Source organism: Spermophilus citellus (genome assembly GCF_964194105.1).
Source record: "Spermophilus citellus genome assembly, chromosome: 13".
Lineage (NCBI taxonomy): Eukaryota > Metazoa > Chordata > Mammalia > Rodentia > Sciuridae > Spermophilus > Spermophilus citellus.
This window is the reverse complement of record NC_138193.1, coordinates 59745102-59764480: the sequence shown is the minus strand read 5'-3', so window position 1 is coordinate 59764480 and position 19379 is coordinate 59745102. Positions and strand designations below refer to the sequence as shown.

Genomic DNA, 19379 nt, shown 5'->3' with positions numbered 1-19379 from the left:
AAGATCTCTCTCTTCGGTTTGCCCTCATTCTTCCTTCAATACGTATACACTTGCCTAAATAAACTTGTCTATGTGTCTATGCTTGACTGGCCTATGCTGAAATTCTTTTCTGTCACACCTACAGAGAACCCCACTGTCCTGAGTCAAGGTGCCCCTTCTCTGCAGGGACTCTTTGGACCCTTTTTTGGAGATGCTTCTTCTCTAGAACAATATTTTAACAATAGTTTTAGAACCCATATTACACCCTTGGTTTATTTAGATTTTCAATTTCTTTCAAAAACTTTTTGCAGTTCTTTCAATCTCTGGTTAAATTTATTCCTAGTTATTTGTTCTCATATGCTATTATAAACCACAATTCTTTAAAACTTCAGTTTTTGTCGCTAATCTATCAAAGCATAATTGTTTAAATATTTATTTTTTGCACCCAGCAACTTGATTAAATTTTTAAGAACTGTTTCTTTCATTTTTCTTGATACATATCATCTAGGAAAAATTAGTTTTACTTATTTCTATTCCATACCTGTTTCCTCTTCTTAGCAAATCCTAAAACCCACAATAATCTGAAGCTGTGCAATGTGTATTTTTAGTTATAAATTCAATTTTTAAAAAACTGCGAATTAATTCAATCTCCTTTCGACCTCATGGTTTACTCTCAGCTACTTGGGCTGGACCACCACCGCTTCAGTTCCTTTCAGTCCGAAGCGTCTGAGGCTAGACCTTCCCCCCCCCCCACCCCCCAGAGCAGGCTCAGGTCCCAGCTGCGAAAGCGCGCGCAACCGGACCCTCCAAGGTTCCGTCCCCTCACACGGACGCAGCCAATGAGTGGCAGCCTCTTGCGCGCGCCCCAACCGGCCAAAATGGCGGCGGCCGTTGGCGTGGAGTCCGATTTATAGTGCCGCTGCTCGGTTCCTTCCGTTGCAAAATGTGAAAGAAACGTCTGGTGGAGTGGGGGGAGGTCGTAGGAATGAGTCGGCGGAGGAAATATGGGGACGGCAGTGCCCCGAAGAACACGCCGCGTAGAACAGCGGCGATTGAGGACTGCAGCTCGGTGGTCGAGCCAGGCAGCAGGCGGCGGAAGTCGGCCCGCGGGTCGGTTCTCCGCGGGGCTTGGGAAGGCCCTGCCGGGCCGGTGTGGCAGCAAGAGCAGCGTCCAGCACCTGCTTCGTGCATTAACAGTAACCCCGAGGGTGAGACACGGGCAGCGCTGTAGGCCCGCCTTCGGCCCTGCAGCTCCACTGGCCCAGTCATTAATTAACCGGAAAATGGGGGGTAGGGGTGGGGGTGGATTCCAACAGCGTCTTTTCTTTCTGTGAGCCTCTCCCTAGGCTACTCCAAAAATGACCCTCCACCGCGCCCCCGAATGTTTGGACCCCGAGTGTGAGCTCGGCTCTGCCATTTGGGACCGCCCCCACCACGGGAAAGGGTGCTGCCGTTTACCTGTTTGCAGGAGGACTGCTAGTTCCTAGGCTGCCCTCGGGTCAGCAGTGGCGAAACTGGAAACAGTCGCCCGATCTATTGCCTGCAGCGTGTTCCCGGGAGAATTGTTCCCTTTAAACTTTTATTTTGCTCCGACTTGCTTTAGAGAAGGGGTTGTCCCGCAACGTTTTGAAGAAACCGGAAGTTGCTTGCTGGAACATCCCTTAGAGAAGGAAAGGAAGGGCCCCTTCCATGCTGTGTACCATGTTGAAAGACCTATTCATAACTATATTAAGAGCAAAACTTACATAAAAGCCTTTTCCGAGAGCGTGTTCTTAAAATACGGCGTTGGCTACTTTACATGGGCTTTCATGAACTCCCAGTAAAGCAACTCGGGAATCAAGCCCAGGTTATATTAAGTGATTGTAGACAAAACTTCCCCCAAAAAATGATCACGAATTTTTTTCTTGGGGTGGGGGTGGAGGAGTAATTAATGGAAGTTTGATAAAATTGGTGAAAGGTGGCTAAAAGACTTTTACTGAAGTTTCTGTTGGGATACATTTTGGAAATGTATATGTGAATTACAAGTGGTTCTCCAGAGTCTTCCAGGCCCAGTTTTGTAATGAATGGAGAAACTAGGTTATACACTATTTTACATTCACAGAGGTACCAAAATACCTAAAAATTTTTGCTATTCATAGTGTTAAGTTTATGAAGTCTTAATGTGGATTTTTATGCCAAACATTTCAATTTTGGTTAAAGTAATATTGTTATGAGAAATTTTTATATTGAACTATAAAAAGTAAGCTGTTATTTGTGATATTATGAAATAAAACAATGCTTTAACATGCAACAATTGTTATTTAACAATATTTTGTATAGAAAGGCATGAAACACCACAGAGAGTGCTGAAAATGGATTTGTTTTCATGTACCTTCAGTTCTCCAAATGATCCAGATGGACAGAATGATATCTTTTGGGATCAGAATTCTCCAATGACAAAACAGTTAGGTAATTTGTTATTAACATTTTTATGTGGATAAATATTTGATAAATGATTAAAATTTATAAAATTTCAGGTAGCATCAGGAACTTTTATACAGCAGATTTTTTTTGAGAATTTATTTCATTTTTATATCTGATATTGTCAGTGCATATTCATCTAAGCCATACTAATTAAAATCATTTTTTAAAATTAAGTTTTTTGGTTTAAAATTTATAAAATGTTTTTGTTTCTTTAGGTAAAGGAAGGAAAAAAAAGATTTACACCACAGGTAGTGATGAGATATCAGACATTGTTAATCGTATTGCTCCTCAGGTAAATATCAATAGTTTTATAATTTATCTTAAAGTATTGGAAAATTTGTGCACCTAGGTTTGTTCAGTTCATTTATATGAAAAATGTTTTGTCTTTTCCAAATACAGCAGCAAAGATAGCTTCTATCTTTTCTATTTCTGAAAGGCATGTTTTGAAAAAAAGAACATAGTATAAAATTGGTAATGTAGACATCCCTTAGAATCCATGAGGTATTGTATTGGTTCTAGGATCCTCCCACAGATACCAAAATCTTTAGATAATAAAGTCCCTTATATAAAATGGTGTACTGTTAAAAATAACCTCTGTATATCCTCCCATTTTCTTCCTTTTCCTTCTCTCTCCTTTCCTCCCCTTAGGTCTCACACCTGCTAGGAAAGTATGCTACGACTGAGTTGAAACCCTAGCCACTCCTATATTCCTTAAATCATCTCTAGGTTACTTATACCTAATACCGCAAATATAGTTGTTATTATGTATTGCTTAGGGAATGATGACAAGAAAAAAGTCTGTACTACTGCTTTGTATAGATGCAGGTTTTTTTCTCCAAACATTTTTCGTCTGCAGTTAGTCAAATCCCTGTTTATGTTTATTTTCTTAATTAATTTTTTAAATTTTAATTGGGTATATGTGACAGCAGAATGTGTTTTGATTCATAGTATACAACTGCAGCACAACATTTCCTTTCTCTGGTTCTATTTCTGAAAGGCATATTTTGAAAAAAAGAACACAATGTAGCATCACACCATATGTGCAGTCACACATGTACCTAGGGTAATGATGTCCATCTCATTCTACCATGTTTTCTACCCTCATGCACCCTCCTGTTTATGACTAATAATTTTTGACCAGGGCTTGGTTTGTATTTTGTCTTTAATGTTTTGTTTAACAATATATGGCAACATTTTTCAGGGTACTAAAATGATAGAATAAGACAATATGAATTTTAACTTTTGTGATATTTTTGTTTTTTGCATTTGTTTACAACCTACAGTAAAACTTTTCCCCACTGAAATTTTTCTTCTTAATACTCCCTGCCTTACAAGATCACTAAGAAATACTTTAAAGGTGGAAAGAGAACTGGATTTACATTTAGTCCTCATTCAGCCTCTGATATGCTGTGTGACCCTAAGCAAGTCATTTAAGCTCTCCAGTCTCATTTTGCCATAAACAGAATTATTGCTTGTCTTGCTCTCTTCATTGGATCATTATGAAAATTAGATAAAAATTATTTATAAATTAGGACACTATAAATGTAAGATGTTAATTGTGATCATTTAATTTTTTACTGTAAAAGAACCATCTTCAAGAGGCTTTTTTGTTGTTGTTATTTCAATTCTTACACTGCTTGAGTGAAATAGAAATATAAGTTTAAGTCATTTGACACAAATTTATCCAGCAACTAATATTCATCATATCAGTCCTATCACTATTACTAGGAAGCAAAGGCCCAAACCATTCTGAACTTTAACAATGTTTAAATCCAAAGATCATCCAGTTTTTTCTGTGTCTTCTCTGAAGTAATTGTATTTTTTTCCTAACTTCTTCTTGAATAGTTACTGTATGTTAACCACAGACAATAAATGGCACTGGCCCAAAATGTGGTTATCAGGAATCACCATCATCTAGGTGGAGAAGACAGGAAATAAATTTTTTCTTAGCAGCTATAAAATATCCAAAATTACAGCTAGCACAGTCAAAACAACTTTGTTGCTACTAGCTCCACATTCCACATTTGGCATGTCATAGAAATTCATTTTACATACAGTTCATTAAATAGCATTTGTGCCACAATACTACTTACTCTATAAGTTAACAATAGATCTTCACTAATTGTGAGTTTCACATGAAAGAAGCATAATAAAATGTGTTTGGGCTGGCCAGCCTAAATAATTATAAAAAGATAGTTGAGTAAATTATTGAATCCTTTACCTAAACGGGCTGGAAATAATAGCTCACATAAAGAAATGGCAATAGTACACAAGTGGTAACTTGTATAAAAGAAAAACTACAGTGAAATTAGTTGCTTATAAATATTACCCTCTTCGACTGAGCACTTTAAAGTGTATAAATCTTTGATAACATCATGGTCTCTTAAAAAACTTGTCATCTTCTCAGAATGACACATCTTTATGTTGTTTATTTTTAGGAGTTATTCTCAAATCATTGTTTAATTTCCCACTAATGTTTTTAGAGACAGCTTTTTTTAAAATTTGCATTTCATTTTAATTAGTCATTTTGCTTCCTGCAGCATTAACTTTTTATACAGTGCTATTACTGAGTGGTGTATATCTTCTCTATCATTTATACAGCTTTACACAGTATATTCTTTAGGATGAGCTGCAGTAATATTTAGCTATCTTATTGGGCACCTAAATTGTAGTTGTTAATCAGTAAGTATATAATTATTAATGATAAATTTAAAAGGTAATACTTACAAATAGTATACAATCATAAAAAGGACTTCTGACACATACATAAGATGGAGTGGCACATAAACTTTTCATAACTTAATTTTTGAGAAGTAAATTAATTTAAAATTACTTGGAAAATGAACAGAGTTCATAATTAAGTCATTAAGAATATTATTTCCCTAAATTCAAGATTGTGGAAACAAAATGGGAAATCTGAGTCCAAAAGTGACACTGATTTTCTTGAGTATTTTGCAAAGCTAAAGTCAGTTAGGTTCAACAATCTATTAAGAAAAATATCTTATTGATTCATTGACTATGTTGAAGTACCAAGTTATAGGGTTGCTTTCAATTTACTTATTAAAAAATGGCATTTTCTTGTGTTTAGCACTATGCTGGATTGATACTAAGTTATCATAGGAGGACTCATTGTCTGTGAGTACCCTATAATCTAGCCATAGACTTTTATTTTTTTAACTTTGTGTGATGATTACTTGTGTTCATTCTAGTTACCCTAATAAATATAGTAAAACCTGATGTATGAATTTGATTTATTGATTTAGTTTGCAATTAATACATAAAGCTCATTCTCTTTTTGTTTGATCAAGTGACTAAAAAATATAGCAAATTATACATACTTAAAATGACTTTTTCCTAGATTTTATCCTGGTTAAAGTTTAACTTTCTGTACTTATTAGGTTTGTTCTTATCCCTACCTCATTCTTAGCATTAGTTCTGACTCTGCTCTTATCTCTTAATTCTGACATTAATTCTAAGTGTTCTCAATTTTGGTCAACAGAAATTGCTCAACTTTGGATAAAGTATAATGGGGATAAGGAGAATTTGGACGATCAAATACCATAGAAAGAAATCACCTATATATCTCTTCATTTTTAATTATGATAACAGTACCACAGATTGCTGCTTCCTAATAACAAAGACATTTTTTAAGAAGTATCTTGAGTTTTCTTTTGATAAAAATACGCTTTTATATTCATATATTAGATATAAATTTGAAAAATAATTTATTTCTTAAAAATAATTTTTAATTTATTATTTATTTATTTTTATTTATATATAACAGCGGAATGCATTACAATTCTTAATACATATAGAGCTCAATTTTTCATATCTCTGGTTATATACATAGTATCCTCACACCAATTTGTGTCTTCATTCATGTACTTTGGATAATAATGATCATCACATTCAACCATCATTAATTACCCCATGCCCCCTTCCTTCCCCTCTCACCCCTATGCCCTGTCTAGAGTTCATCTATTCCTCCCATGCTCCCTCTCCCTATCCCACTATGAATCAGCTTCCTTATATCAAAGAAAACATTTGGCATTTGGTTTTTTGGGATTGGCTAACTTAGCATTATCTTCTGTAACTCCATCCATTTACCTGCAGATGCCATGATTTTATTCTCTTTTATTGCTGAGTACTATTCCATTGTGTATATATCACATTTTTAATCCAGTCATCCATTGAAAGGCATCTAGGTTGGTTCCACAATTTAGCTATTGTGAATTGTGCTGCTATAAACATTGATGTGGCTGTGTTCCTATAGTATGCTGTTTTTAAGTCCTTTGGGTATAGACCGAGGAAAGGGATAGCTGGGTCAAATGGTGGTTCCATTCCCAATTTTCCAAGAAATCTCCATACTGGTTTCCATATTGACTGCGCCAATTTGCAGTCCCAGCAGCAGTGTATGAGTGTACCTTTTTCTATCTTCACCAACACTATTGTTGTTTGTATGCATAATGGCTGCCATTCTGACTGGCGTGAGATGAGATCTTAGATCTTAGAGTGGTTTTGATTTACATTTCTCTAATTGCTAGTGATGATGAACATTTTTTAATGTGTTTGTTGATTGATTGTACATCATCTTCGGAGAAGTGTCTCTTCAGGTCCTTGGCCCATTTATTGGTTGGGTCATTTGAATTCTTAATTGTGAAAATTTTTTACTCTAAAACATAAATGGATCACTTCTTGTAATTTGTTATTGCCATTCTCCAACTTCTGATTGTGTTTGGGTTTGTTTATAACTCACTTCACCAGAATTTATTACTTTAGGAAAATAATTTAAAGTAGTTAGTTTTGATTTTTCTTTTCTTTTTCTCCCTCACTTTTGCACATGAATACTCTCTCTTTTTCCTTGTGTGTGTATGTATGCTCAGTGTGTAAGTACACCTTCACACCTCTGTTTTCCTCCCTCTGTCAAAGGATGAGAAGAAGCCAACAACAAACTCCATGCTGGGCATGTGGATTGGTGCAGCTGCTATTCCTTGTACTCCCAGTGCAGCGCAAGAAAAATCAAGAGTAAAAGTTAGCCGTACAAAGTGAGTTCATACTTTTCAGCTTTTCTAAGATTCACTGAAGAAATATTTTTAATAATGTTTTTGTGAACATATCAAAATAACAAAATTTCTTTAGTTTTGACATGTAAAATTTTGGAGTTAGAATAATTGTGTTAAATTTTGGCATTTTAACTAAATAACAATTATCTTAAATAACAATTGATTCTAATGACATAGAATATTGCTTAATTATAATTTTTTAATGTTTAATAGGTTAAAAACACAGTATCGAGAAAAAGAACTTATGAAATTGGCTGAACAATTTGATAAAAATATGGAAGAGCTAGATGTGGCTCAAGAGCAAAACAAGAGGAATCATGATTTTATCCAGGAGATTTCAAAAGCAGAGACTTCACATAGTTGTAATGATTGTGTACAGATGTATCCCTTACATGATGTAGTTCCAATTATAGATAATACCATAATAAAGAAGCCAATGAAAGGAAACACCAGAATATCTGTGGCAGATGATCAAAGCAGTAGTCAGAAGCCATTTGACCAAAATGCTGAAGCAGCCTTTAATGCCCTTTTTGATGATTCTACCCAGAAATGTAGTGGGCAGTTAAGCCAAGATCTGGCAGATGCTTTTTTGAACACTAGAAAAAATGCTTTGAAAGAGGAGAAAATCATTATTAATGGTACTCTGGTCACTGAAAAACTGCCAGGTAAAACCCAAGATTCACTTTATCCACAGGTAGATCCTTCCATAATGACAAAATCATGTGTGACTCCCTATAGTAAAGAGCCAGAAGCTTCCAGTAAGCCCATTGGTACATTTACCACCAGTGATTTGGAGGACGATTGGGAAAAATTACTAAGTAATGAACCTTTTGTTATGCAAAATGTTGAAGCTGAACTTTTTCCTTCTAAAACTGCCCAGATTACTGATCGTAAGGGAATTTATACCTTTACTAGTGGATATGGTGGAAGTACATCAAGAACAAATAAAAGTCTAGATGCCAAGTTAGGAGATTCAGAAGTATTACAAGATTTACCTTCAAAAACACATAACAGAGAACTAATAGATGCTGGAAAATACAGATTTTCATCAAATCCAAATGATAAATCAAGCAAATTATCATCCACTAGAAATAAAATGAAATCTTCAAGTAAAATTGTTAGTCAAGACAAAACTCAAGATTGTGCAGTTACATCTAATCTGACAAAAGTAAAAGAAGATATCAGTATCAGTTTTACATCTAATGTAAATACTTCTGAAAAGAAGTCTGCTTTGAACACAAAACATTCCAGTGAACAAAAAAATAAGCCCATTTTTGATCAGTCTTTCAAAGCACCTGTTAATATTGATCCCTTTGGCTCTTCAACTTTGGACTGTGAAACAGTTGTTAATAAACCAGATCAGACTAATGCATCAAAGTTAGGTTCTTTCTTTGATGATTGGAATGATCCATCACTTGCCAATGAAATTTTTGAAACATGTCATCTATTAGAGAATTCTTGGGAAGAAGATAATGTAGATGATGATTTGTTGTATCAAGCATGTGATGATATTGAAAGACTAACTCAGCAACAGGACATTTTAAAGGACAATAAAACATCAGAAAGTATGCTTGAGATCAATGATAGTTCCAAACATGGATCGAAAAATATATCTACTACATCTAAACAAGGAAGTCAGTTGGCACAATCAAATCATTTGAATCTGGGCAGCATTACAGTGCAGACGTCTTCCTTGACAGTTGACACACAAATAAATAAATCAGTGAAGATGGAGAAAAAGGAAATGAGTGGAAATTCTTCAGAATTTTGGGGTACTACAACAAACTTGACTATGTACTCTAAGAACTCAAATTGTCAGATGAATAATCTGCATGTGTATAGGAATAACAGTGATGTTCTAATGCAAGTGCCCAGTTCTAAATCAGTTTTTGCAGGAAGTTCAAGTCTGAATGTGAATTCAAATTATGTGAGCCCAGTAATTGCTAGTAATAAGAAGAAACTGATTACCCAGCAACTTTCCCTTAGGCCCCAAACAGATGAATCACAAAGTGAGTTTAACAAAGCAGTTAGATTTTCAAAGTATACTTTTGCAAAGACAAAAAATCCTCAGATTCTTTGTCAGCTTAATCAAAATTGTATAGAAACAAGTATGTCTACTACCAAAATTACACAAGGTTTGGAGAAAAAGAAAACTGTGAATTCAATACCTGGGGAAGCTGATCAGCAGATGTCTTTGGTGAAAATTTCTGAATCTTTGAAACAATCTTCAAAAGGTATGTATGAAATAGTTTCCTTTTAAAAGTAGTAAAACTAGTTATTTGTTGTTTTGACGGAGGTATATGAGGTAAAACTATGGTTTTTAACTAGAATTCTTAAAGTAATTCTTATAATTAATTATGCTAAATATATGAAGTATAGGTGGCTTATTTTTCAGAAGATTGCATTGGGTTCTTTCCATTACTTATGATGACCAACATATACCAGGTACTCTGTTGAACAATTTATGAATTATTTCTTATGAATTATTTCTTAAAGTGTATATATTAAAATGTTAGGTTTAACATTGTAGGTATTTAATAAGCTATTTACTAAGTATTTCATTGTTTTAAAACTTAATCTTACTCCTATTTTTAGTAGTACAGTGAACAATAGTTGGCATTTTGGAACTTTCTAATTAAACACCTTTACTAGTATAATATCTGATGTAAATCTCAGTGCTATTTGTAATGGTTAAAATGGTGATTTACTTATTTGATACTATCTGTCATTTTCAATTCTTCAGTTCCTCTTTTCCCCACCTCTTCCATCTGTCATTAAATTCCTTTGATCATGCTTTAAAAATCGTATCTACAGATGACCCATCTTTCTCACTCTCTATCACTACCACTTTTATCCAAGAATACATTTCTTGATTAGATTGCTGTAGTTATTTTTTATGTTTTCCCCTTCAGTTTTAGTCTCCAAATAGCAGAATAGTCTTTTTAAAACCGGATAAGCACACATGACATTTCTGTGTGTAAAACAATTGTCAGTGGCTGCCCGTCGTATTTCAAATAAAATCTAAATTTTACACTGAGATCTAAAAAGTCCTGAATTATGTCTCCTTAACCTGTCTATTTACTAAGGTTCAACTATACCAACTCTTCAATTTTTCAAACAGAATAGGTTCTTTCCTAGATCAAGAAGTTAGATCATGCTATTCCTTTGACTATAACAATGCCTTTCCAAATTTGACCCCACCACCCCACCCTTTTATTGTTTCAACATGTATGTTGCAGAGCACTTCCTTGAAGAGTCTATAAGTGGGTCTTTTCTTTGTTTTCTACCATTTCTTAATTCTTTCATTCTTTTTATCACCAATTGCAATTAAGTATTTAGTTTCTGTAATACTTAGGCCTGCCACAGCATCTGTCACTTAGAAGGTGCCTGATCAATATCTGGATGAACATCATGCAATATAATGTAAAAAGCCTGTTATTCACTGATAATATTATATTTTCTATGAGGGAATATGTCCAGCATTAACCATTTGTGGTTCTTAATGCCAGTGCTCTTTCCTAGCCTGATGTTTTTGTATAATGTTTTCTTCATCAAAACAGCATCCTCCATACATACATGAAATCTACCTGCCTTGTTTCCATTTATCCTTTAATATGCAATGTGTTTCTGTCTACCCAGAATGATTTACTTTATCTGGGATGCTAACTATTTTTATAGCATTATTATGCTGACTTATAATTACAGATTATCTTAATCACGCTTCCTCACTTAAAGCTAACTCATACTTTTATGTTGATTGGTGCTTATGAATGAGTTTTTTGTTTCTTTTAACATTAGATCATTTTTGTCATTTAGATTCTGAGTAATGCTTCTGTTGACATTACTGCTACAATATTTCTATTTAAGTCTTTTGTATTAGCTTATACCAATAATCTGCTAGTTGTTTAAAAAGGAAGAAAGAAAGAAGTATAGAATAACTCGAAATAACAAGTCTTTTCAATTTCTCATTTTCCAAATTATTTTATCACAGGAAACCACTGTTCATATATATTCAATATACATCATGAAGCATTTTCTGTGGATTTAAAGAAGGTGTTTGTGTACACACATGCATGCACATTTAAATAGATGGAATTATATGCCCACTATTTAGCAACTTGCTTTTGCCTTTATTTAACATATTATAGCCATCTTTTCCTGTTAGTACATAAAGATTTGCTTACATGAATACATGATATGTTTTATGGATATACCATAATAACTGTTTTTATATAGATGTAATTTAGGTTGGTTGTAGTTTATTATAATTACAATACTATAGTGAATATTTTACTTAAATTTCTGGTTGCTTATTTGATTATATCTACTAATTTTTTTTTAAACCTGATATAAGAGAATTTGAATTTTGATGGATGAACAAATTGTCCTCCAAAATAATTGCCTCAACATTATTTATCAACACTGACAGTGAATATTTCTCCATATTATAGCCCAAAATACCAGTAGGTACAACCATGCTTCAGAAATGTAAATTTATTTACATATAGTTATAATTCTATAAATGAGTATTTGAATTTTTCAAAACACCTATCTACTGTCCTGTCTACTACCCTATTTTTTTATGGATGGATAATCTGCCACTTACCTTACCAATTTTTCTTGTAAGCTTATCCATTGTCCTTAATCTCCTGATTAGTATTAACCTTGTCAATGTTTTCTGTTTCTACTTACTTATACTTTGGTGTGTAGCAAGCTGCTCTCCAGGAAATTTCTTTGAAGCAAAATCCACTTAATTCATGGATTTGAGGCAAAGTTGATAACTGACTCTGGGCTGTATTTGGACAAGCCATAGTTTTTTATATAGCAAGCACACTAAAAATGTTTTTTACCTTTTAAATGGTTGAAGGGGAAAAATAATCAAAGGAAAACTAATATTTCATTACACTTGAAAATTGAATTCATATTTCTTTGGCCATAAACAAAGTTATTTGAACACAGCACATCATTTGTTTCTACACCATCCATGAGTATTTTCATGGTACAGTGCAGGATTTTATGCAATTGTAATAGAGTATATGCTTCTCAAAAATTAACATGTTTATTTCCTAACCCTATGGTGAAACAAAATGTGCTGACCCTTTATTTTAAAATCAAACTTAAAAGAGTTTTGCTTACTTTTGCTTAGTACTATGCAATAGTTGGACTTTGCAAGTAGATTTTTATTATATGTTGAGTTAAAGGAACAGCTGATGGGAAAAATGAATGGCTCTCCCTAAATCAGATTTGCATGGTGTGACTTGATATCATTTGAAATTGTTTTCCGTAATATCAGCCCAATCATAAAATCAATTTCAGGAAGTTATATTCTTCTAGGGTAATGTGTATTATTGTTTTCTTTCTATCCTTATTCTCAATTGAATGTAAACTGTATATAAATTCTGAACATTGGTTTCTTGACTGTGAGACTAAATTATTAGCTAATTAGTCAAGCTAATCATAAAGTATTTTTTAGTATTTTTCTGGGAAGAAAAAATAGCTTCAGTCCATTAGGTAGATAGCATGGGAAATATCTACTGTCCTATCTACATTTTTTTATGGATGGATAATCTGCCACTTACCTTACCAAAAAAGACATCAGAATCGTCTTGGGATATATATATTTCTTACCCTAAATATCCTCTTCTGCTTTTCATTATACCAGGAAAGGAAGGTATATTTTGTGAAATGCCTCCCTTAACATGAGAAATATCTTATAATAGGCATAAACATAGCTTATCTTATAATAAAATACATTCTTTGAGGTACCGATGTCTAATTTAATTCATTATGTTTTTGCTACTTTTCTACTTAAGTTCATATAATGTTTTTAGAATCCCTGTTTAAGATCTATATATTTATAGGTTATATGAATTAGATTTCATTAATCCGTAAGAATTATTTGTTGGTGGTCAACAAAACAGTTTTCAGTCAAATTGAATTTTGTCACGCAGAAGAAAAATGCCTCAAATAGGGACAAAGTTGTCAGTGCTTGATTTTCTTTTGACCTAGAACATTTGTATCTATATGTATATACTTGGAATTTTACATTTAGTAGTTTAGTATGATTTAATAGCTAACGCAGCATAGTAAATGAGGGTGATGACTTTATAAGTTACAAAATTAATACATATTTTGTTTAATTTTTAGAGGAAGAAGAAAAAAATAGGAAATATTCCCCTGAAGAAATTCAGAGAAAAAGACAAGAAGCACTGGTTCGAAGAATGGCCAAAGCACAGGCATCATCTGTAAATTCAGCTCCCACTTAATTTCTTTAATGAAATACTGGTTGAAAGACTTATAGGTTATTGATAACTATCTATGATAGGAAATATTTTTTTCTTGATTTCTCTGTGAGAAATTCTTACTTATCAAGCATGGACTTCTACTTTATTATTTAATAAATCATTGTTTGCAATGGTAAATTAATCCTTTCCTTGAGAATTTATATGAAAGTTTTGAAAAGTTAGCAATTATGTACTAAGATTATACAAAGGAAACTAGTTATATTTTCAAATATTATGATTTCAGAAGATCATCAAAAATATGTAATTATAAAAATGTGTCTTCTAATACAAAGCTTCAAATTTTTTATGTTAAATAGTCTATTTTGGTAATTTTCAGTAACTATTGCTTAAGGTTTTTGTACATTTCTAATTTTTAATTAATACTTCCATATTCCTAGGAATATGCTTGGCTTGGAAATAAAAAACTTTGGTTTATTTGTAGGGAAATTATTATTTTCAATTCCTACTTAGAAGTAGACTTGAAGTGTAATATTTCAACAATGTGATACAGTTTGAAAACTTTTTAACATTTTTAGGGAAAAAAAAAGTCTAGCTTAGAAAAAGGGAAGGAATGGGTTAGCTATAAAAGTAATATATTGTCATTAACATTTAGAACTGGCAGAACAGACATTGCCCAATCCAGCTTTATTGCATTGATGAGAAAAATCAGTAGTTATTTTCAAAGTCATGGGCAAGTTAAAACTGTTGTTGTGTTAGAATGATTTCTTTGGACACCTAGACAGTTTTACCATTTGCTTCAAAGTATTAGTGCATAAAACAACTTGGGCAAGCAGTAATTATTTTATAATACAAGAAACATAATTAAAAGCACATTAAGGACTATTTAATACAATGCTCATTACTCTTTATTTTCAAGAATTACTCTTTCCAGGATATAAGAATGAGAGTCTTTCTCTTTTTGGTTTTCCTATAACTGCAATTTTTTCATCAATTAATTTTATTAATTTTGCTCCATGTTTCTGTCTTTCTTTTTTCTCTTCCCTTTTTGCTTTTGTTTTGCTTGTTTGGAATTTGCTGCACCAGTAATATAAGTATAGCTAGAGTATGTAAGGCAATAAGGAAACTTCATTGCTTGAAAATGGCTGTAGGCGACCTGAGGAAAGTTATAGATATGAAACACCTATCATGGCATGGTATTTGCCACTTCTGGTGTCTTAGGGCTATGATAATATGGTAGTTATTGGTCTTTGGGTATGTATCATTTTGTAAATGATATTTTTATGTATGAGATAGAGTAACAGATTTTAAGTAATCTGTATTATTTGTCTAAGAATATATACAAAATAGAACCTAAATTCTTTTAAGTTTCTATGTAAGAAAATGAAGGGAATCTTTTACTAAATTGGCTTCACTGTGATCTGACTATGCTTTGAATATCTCTATCTTTGCTTCAATTCTTCCTTCTTGCTGCTCATTTTCTTTAGAGTGCTTTTAGCCCATTCTGTCCATTAATACTCAACCTAATAAATCTGTTTCTTTTTTTAATTATTTTTTTATTTATATATGTTAGTGGAATGTACTACAATTCTTATTATACATATAGAGAGCACAATTTTTCATATCTTTGGTCCTATACAAAGTATATTCACACCAATTAATGTCTTCATACATGTACTTTGGATAATAATGTCCATCACATTCCACTATCATTTCTAACCCCATGCCCTCTTCCTTCCCCTCCCACCCCTCTGCCCTATTTCTCCCATGCTCCCCCTCCCTACCCCACTATGAATCAGCCTCCTTATATCAGAGAAAACATTCAGCATTTGGCTTTTGGGGGATTGGCTAACTTCACTTAGCATTATCTTCTCTAACTCCATCCATTTACCTGCAAATGCCACGATTTTATTCTCTTTTTTGCCGAATAATATTCCATTGTGTTTATATGCCACATTTTTTTTAAGAGAGAGTGAGAGAGGAGAGAGAGAGAGAGAGAATTTTTAATATTTATTTTTTAGTTCTCGGCAGACACAACATCTTTGTTGGTATGTGGTGCTGAGGATCGAACCCGGGCCGCACGCATGCCAGGCAAGCGCGCTACTGCTTGAGCCACATCCCCAGCCCAATATGCCACATTTTTTAATCCATTCATCTATTGAAGGGTATCTAGATTAGTTGCATAGTTTAGCTATTGTGAATTGTGCTGCTATAAACATTGATCTGTTTAAGACTCATACCTGACCAATTTCACTGGAATTGATGACTGTGTGACTCCCTTTCTTTTTAAAAGGAAACTATTTGGCATTTCTAGATGGTAGGGGGTGTATTGGCCCAGCACATATGAACCTGAGCATGATTGAGTTTCTAGGGTTACCCTTGCTGTTCATACCACTCTTCTTTCCTCTTGCTTTTCTTCTTTTAGCCATTGTTAGAAATACTAGGTGTTGAGTAGGCCATGAATGGGCATGCAGAGGAGTGCCTAGTTTGTCTGGTTTGGTTCTTTCTAGTCTCTAGGGAATGTATCTCCATAAGGTCAAGGAACAGATGGTAGGTCTGGTAGCTCTATTCTAGCTCAAGCACTGTTGCTGTTCATGCAGTGCAGAAAGACTGCTACCATTAATACCATTATTGCAGAGTGGAACCTCTCGTTACTCTTTTCCTATTCTAAACATTACTTTGGGCCACAGAACACATGGGTTATTTAACTGCAGACACAGTCAGTGGTATATAGACATGAACCACAATGTGTAAAACATTACCTTATATCAATACACACTACCCGATTATAACTAACTTTTAACAAGAACAGAGATACCTTACTCATATCTCATTTCTTGATACTAATATTTGGAGAATACTCATTAAATTTTGAATGAATTTACATAGACTAAGGTTGTAAGAGATTCTTCCTTGTCCTACCTGCATCAGTTTGACTCATTCCCTGATCTTCAGGGTTGGAAAATGATTCTAGGAACAAATTAAATTTAACACTGATTATTGGTGTAAATGATAATTTATATAGAATCCAAACCATGGTTTCCATGTGTTGTATTCATAATCACTTGTGGAATTTAAAAACAAAACACCAAACTTATCTTTGTGTCTTTTCTTATAAATGGATACATATAGCAATTGATTTCAGGTGTGTGTCTTTAAAGTTTATTGGCTAGTAAATCATAATTGCTAAATGTTTTATTTACCAGGAATGGTTTTAAGCACTTTAACTGTATTATTTTGCATCTCAGAAAAGTCATTTATAAAGTAACAATTTACTATTTTTAAAATAGGGAAAGTAAACAAAGTAAACAAATTAAATGACTTTCTCAAAATCACACAATTAGAAGTTAGAGCAGAACCCGGGTATTGTGATTTTTTGTTGTTGTTTTTTACAAGTGGATTAGTGTTATAAGTCAGGAGTAGAAATGAAGCACAAATAGAAGCATGCGACACCCAAACACAACCAAATTTGCTATTTTTGGGGAAAAAAATATGACAATTGTATAATTAGCCACTTCCTCCCTCAGAAGCTTGTTAGAGGAGAGGAGGGAATGAGTCCTATGGCAGAGCGAATAGGTTTTCCTGAGTTTTAGAATGATCTCTTGGGGCTCTTTCAAAGCCTGTTTAAAGGCTCACGCTGAGACTTCATAGTGAATACAGCCAGACCCAGCAGAATTCTGAAGCCCTGGGCACTGATTTTGGTGTGCATTATGGGCTGGGATTCTGGCTCTGGTCTAGGTGGGATCAGTAGAGGCCATGGGTGAGGGTGGCCTCCATGCACATACAGTCTGTTGATTCCATTGGGTTTTCATGGGTCTTAGAAAGGAACTTTTCCTTAAACTATAGTTTGCTGTGGACATTGAAGCAAAAGCCCTCAATGACTGGGGACTGCAGTGGTCCAAAGGGAGCTTCCAGAGTCACTGAGCCAAGAGCTGTTAAGTATGGGGGGAAAAAAATTGTGATCTTACCTATTGAATATACTGTCATCTGTGGAAACAATTCATAAGAACCAATGATTTATGGAAACTATTTGAACAAGAAAGAATTAAAGCATTTCAGGCATTTGTGCCAGAAATGAGTATTATATAGGTATTTTAATTTTCTTAGCTCAGGAGAATTTCCAGTCCCAATTTGTGTTTCAAGCAACTGCTGAGCTTTATGTATTTGCATGGGTGAATGTTGATTGTATGAACGTACATTGAGGTTGCCTTTTTTTTTTCATTCAACTATTAAAGAGAATAAGGAAATACATAAAATATGTAGCTGTTTTTAAATGTTTTTATTTTATTTCATTATTTTAGTGTTACTTCTGGGTGTTCCAGTTTTAAATCAATTGAGGAAAACTTAAATTTCCTAATCTTAAGATATGGCATACCTCAGGTGGCTAGTGAAACTCCAATCCAGATAGTAAAATTAAGGTTTTTGATACTTGCTTCAAAAAACTTTTGGCTTATGTGGGTTCTATGTGTTCATATTTACCACATTAGATATGATATTTATTGGTACATTTTTAAAATAGTTATGTTGATGGACATTTTTATGAAACTTTTTTTTCTAGAAAAATAGCATTGTTTATATTTTTGGCAAATCTTTCATGTTTGACTTTACAGAAGATAGCTATAGATTCTCAAGTTTGTACATTTAATTCATTGTTACAATTGAAGTATTTGAAGAAAGGAAGAAGTGTAATAGTCTTTTCAGGTAATTTTGGATATTCTTTGAAAAGTATCTGTTTCTTTAATTAGTTCAGAATGGAATAACGGGAACTACATATAATCTTCTTGCTGAACCCACCAAATTAAAAAAACAAGACTACATGAAAAGTGGATTTCAGCACACTACATATCAAACAATTAGGAAAGTGGAAATATGGGTCTATATAAATGAATGATGAACACTGGAAATACAACACTTAAAAATTCCTGTTTATATACAGTGTATTAGGATTCTCTAGAGGACTAAAACCAATGGAATGTACATATAATTATAAAAGGATTTTTATTAGATTGACATAATTATATGATTAGAGGCTGGATAGTCCCACAGTGGCTGTCTGCAAGTTAAAGAGCCAGAGAAACCAATAGTCCAAGAAGTAGTAAGCCTTACAAGAGGAAGTAAGGATGCAGCAGCAGTCCTAGACTGAAGGCCTAACAGCTCCCTAGAGGGTCACTGGTGTGAGTCCAAGTTCAAAAACTGAAGAAGCTGAAGTCTGGTATCAGCAGGTGATGGCAGCACCAAAAAACACTCCTGCTCAAAAAAAACTGAGCTTGCACAGGGGGCCGGCTTTCTATTCCATCCAAAGGTGAATCTTCTTACCTAATGTACTAACCATAGAGCAATCATCTATGCAAATATCCTCATAGACACCCAAAAAGAAGTGTGCTTTACCAATTCTCTAGGCATCTATCTTGAAATTTACAACCAAGATTAACCACCACAAAAGCATTTTAACTGAATAATTACATAAAATACAATCTGTTAGAGTCTGTAAACAAGTCAGGATGGCGCCTGGCAAAATGCCAGAGAGAGTGGTTTGTGAAGTAACGCCAGGGAGCCATTAAGTGTGGAGATTCCTTATTGGTTGACTGCTGTATCTAGTTTATGTTAATTAGATAAGCTGTGTGGAATGTAT

At 33.8% G+C, this 19379-nt stretch overlaps 1 protein-coding gene across 6 annotated transcripts; it reads left to right on the top strand.

Moving 5' to 3' along the window:
• The first annotated feature begins 333 nt into the window (after window positions 1–333).
• ETAA1 (ETAA1 activator of ATR kinase) lies at window positions 334–15663 on the top strand. Of its 6 annotated transcripts, none has more exons than XM_081264452.1 (6): window positions 334–1187; window positions 2299–2427; window positions 2658–2734; window positions 7372–7487; window positions 7719–9739; window positions 13653–15663. In XM_081264452.1, exons 1-6 carry the CDS (start codon window positions 965–967, stop codon window positions 13769–13771), a joined length of 2685 nt encoding a protein of 894 aa, XP_081120578.1. In that variant the 5' UTR covers window positions 334–964; the 3' UTR covers window positions 13772–15663. The 6 variants fall into 6 exon arrangements, with proteins under 6 accessions (XP_081120578.1, XP_081120579.1, XP_081120580.1 ...); XM_081264453.1 differs by having other exon boundaries at window positions 1050–1187; window positions 2303–2427; XM_081264454.1 differs by having other exon boundaries at window positions 1108–1187; window positions 2357–2427.
• Window positions 15664–19379: the final 3716 nt, after the last annotated feature.

What these genes read in the sequence shown, in the direction of transcription:
- ETAA1 (XM_081264452.1), top strand. Translation starts at nt 965, where the DNA reads ATGAGTCGGCGGAGGAAATATGGGGACGGCAGTGCCCCGAAGAACACG. An exon ending in CATTAACAGTAACCCCGAGG is followed by an intron (nt 1,188 to 2,298) that starts GTGAGACACGGG and finishes TATTTTGTATAG; the next exon opens with AAAGGCATGAAACACCACAG. An exon ending in TTTGAAACAATCTTCAAAAG is followed by an intron (nt 9,740 to 13,652) that starts GTATGTATGAAA and finishes TTTAATTTTTAG; the next exon opens with AGGAAGAAGAAAAAAATAGG.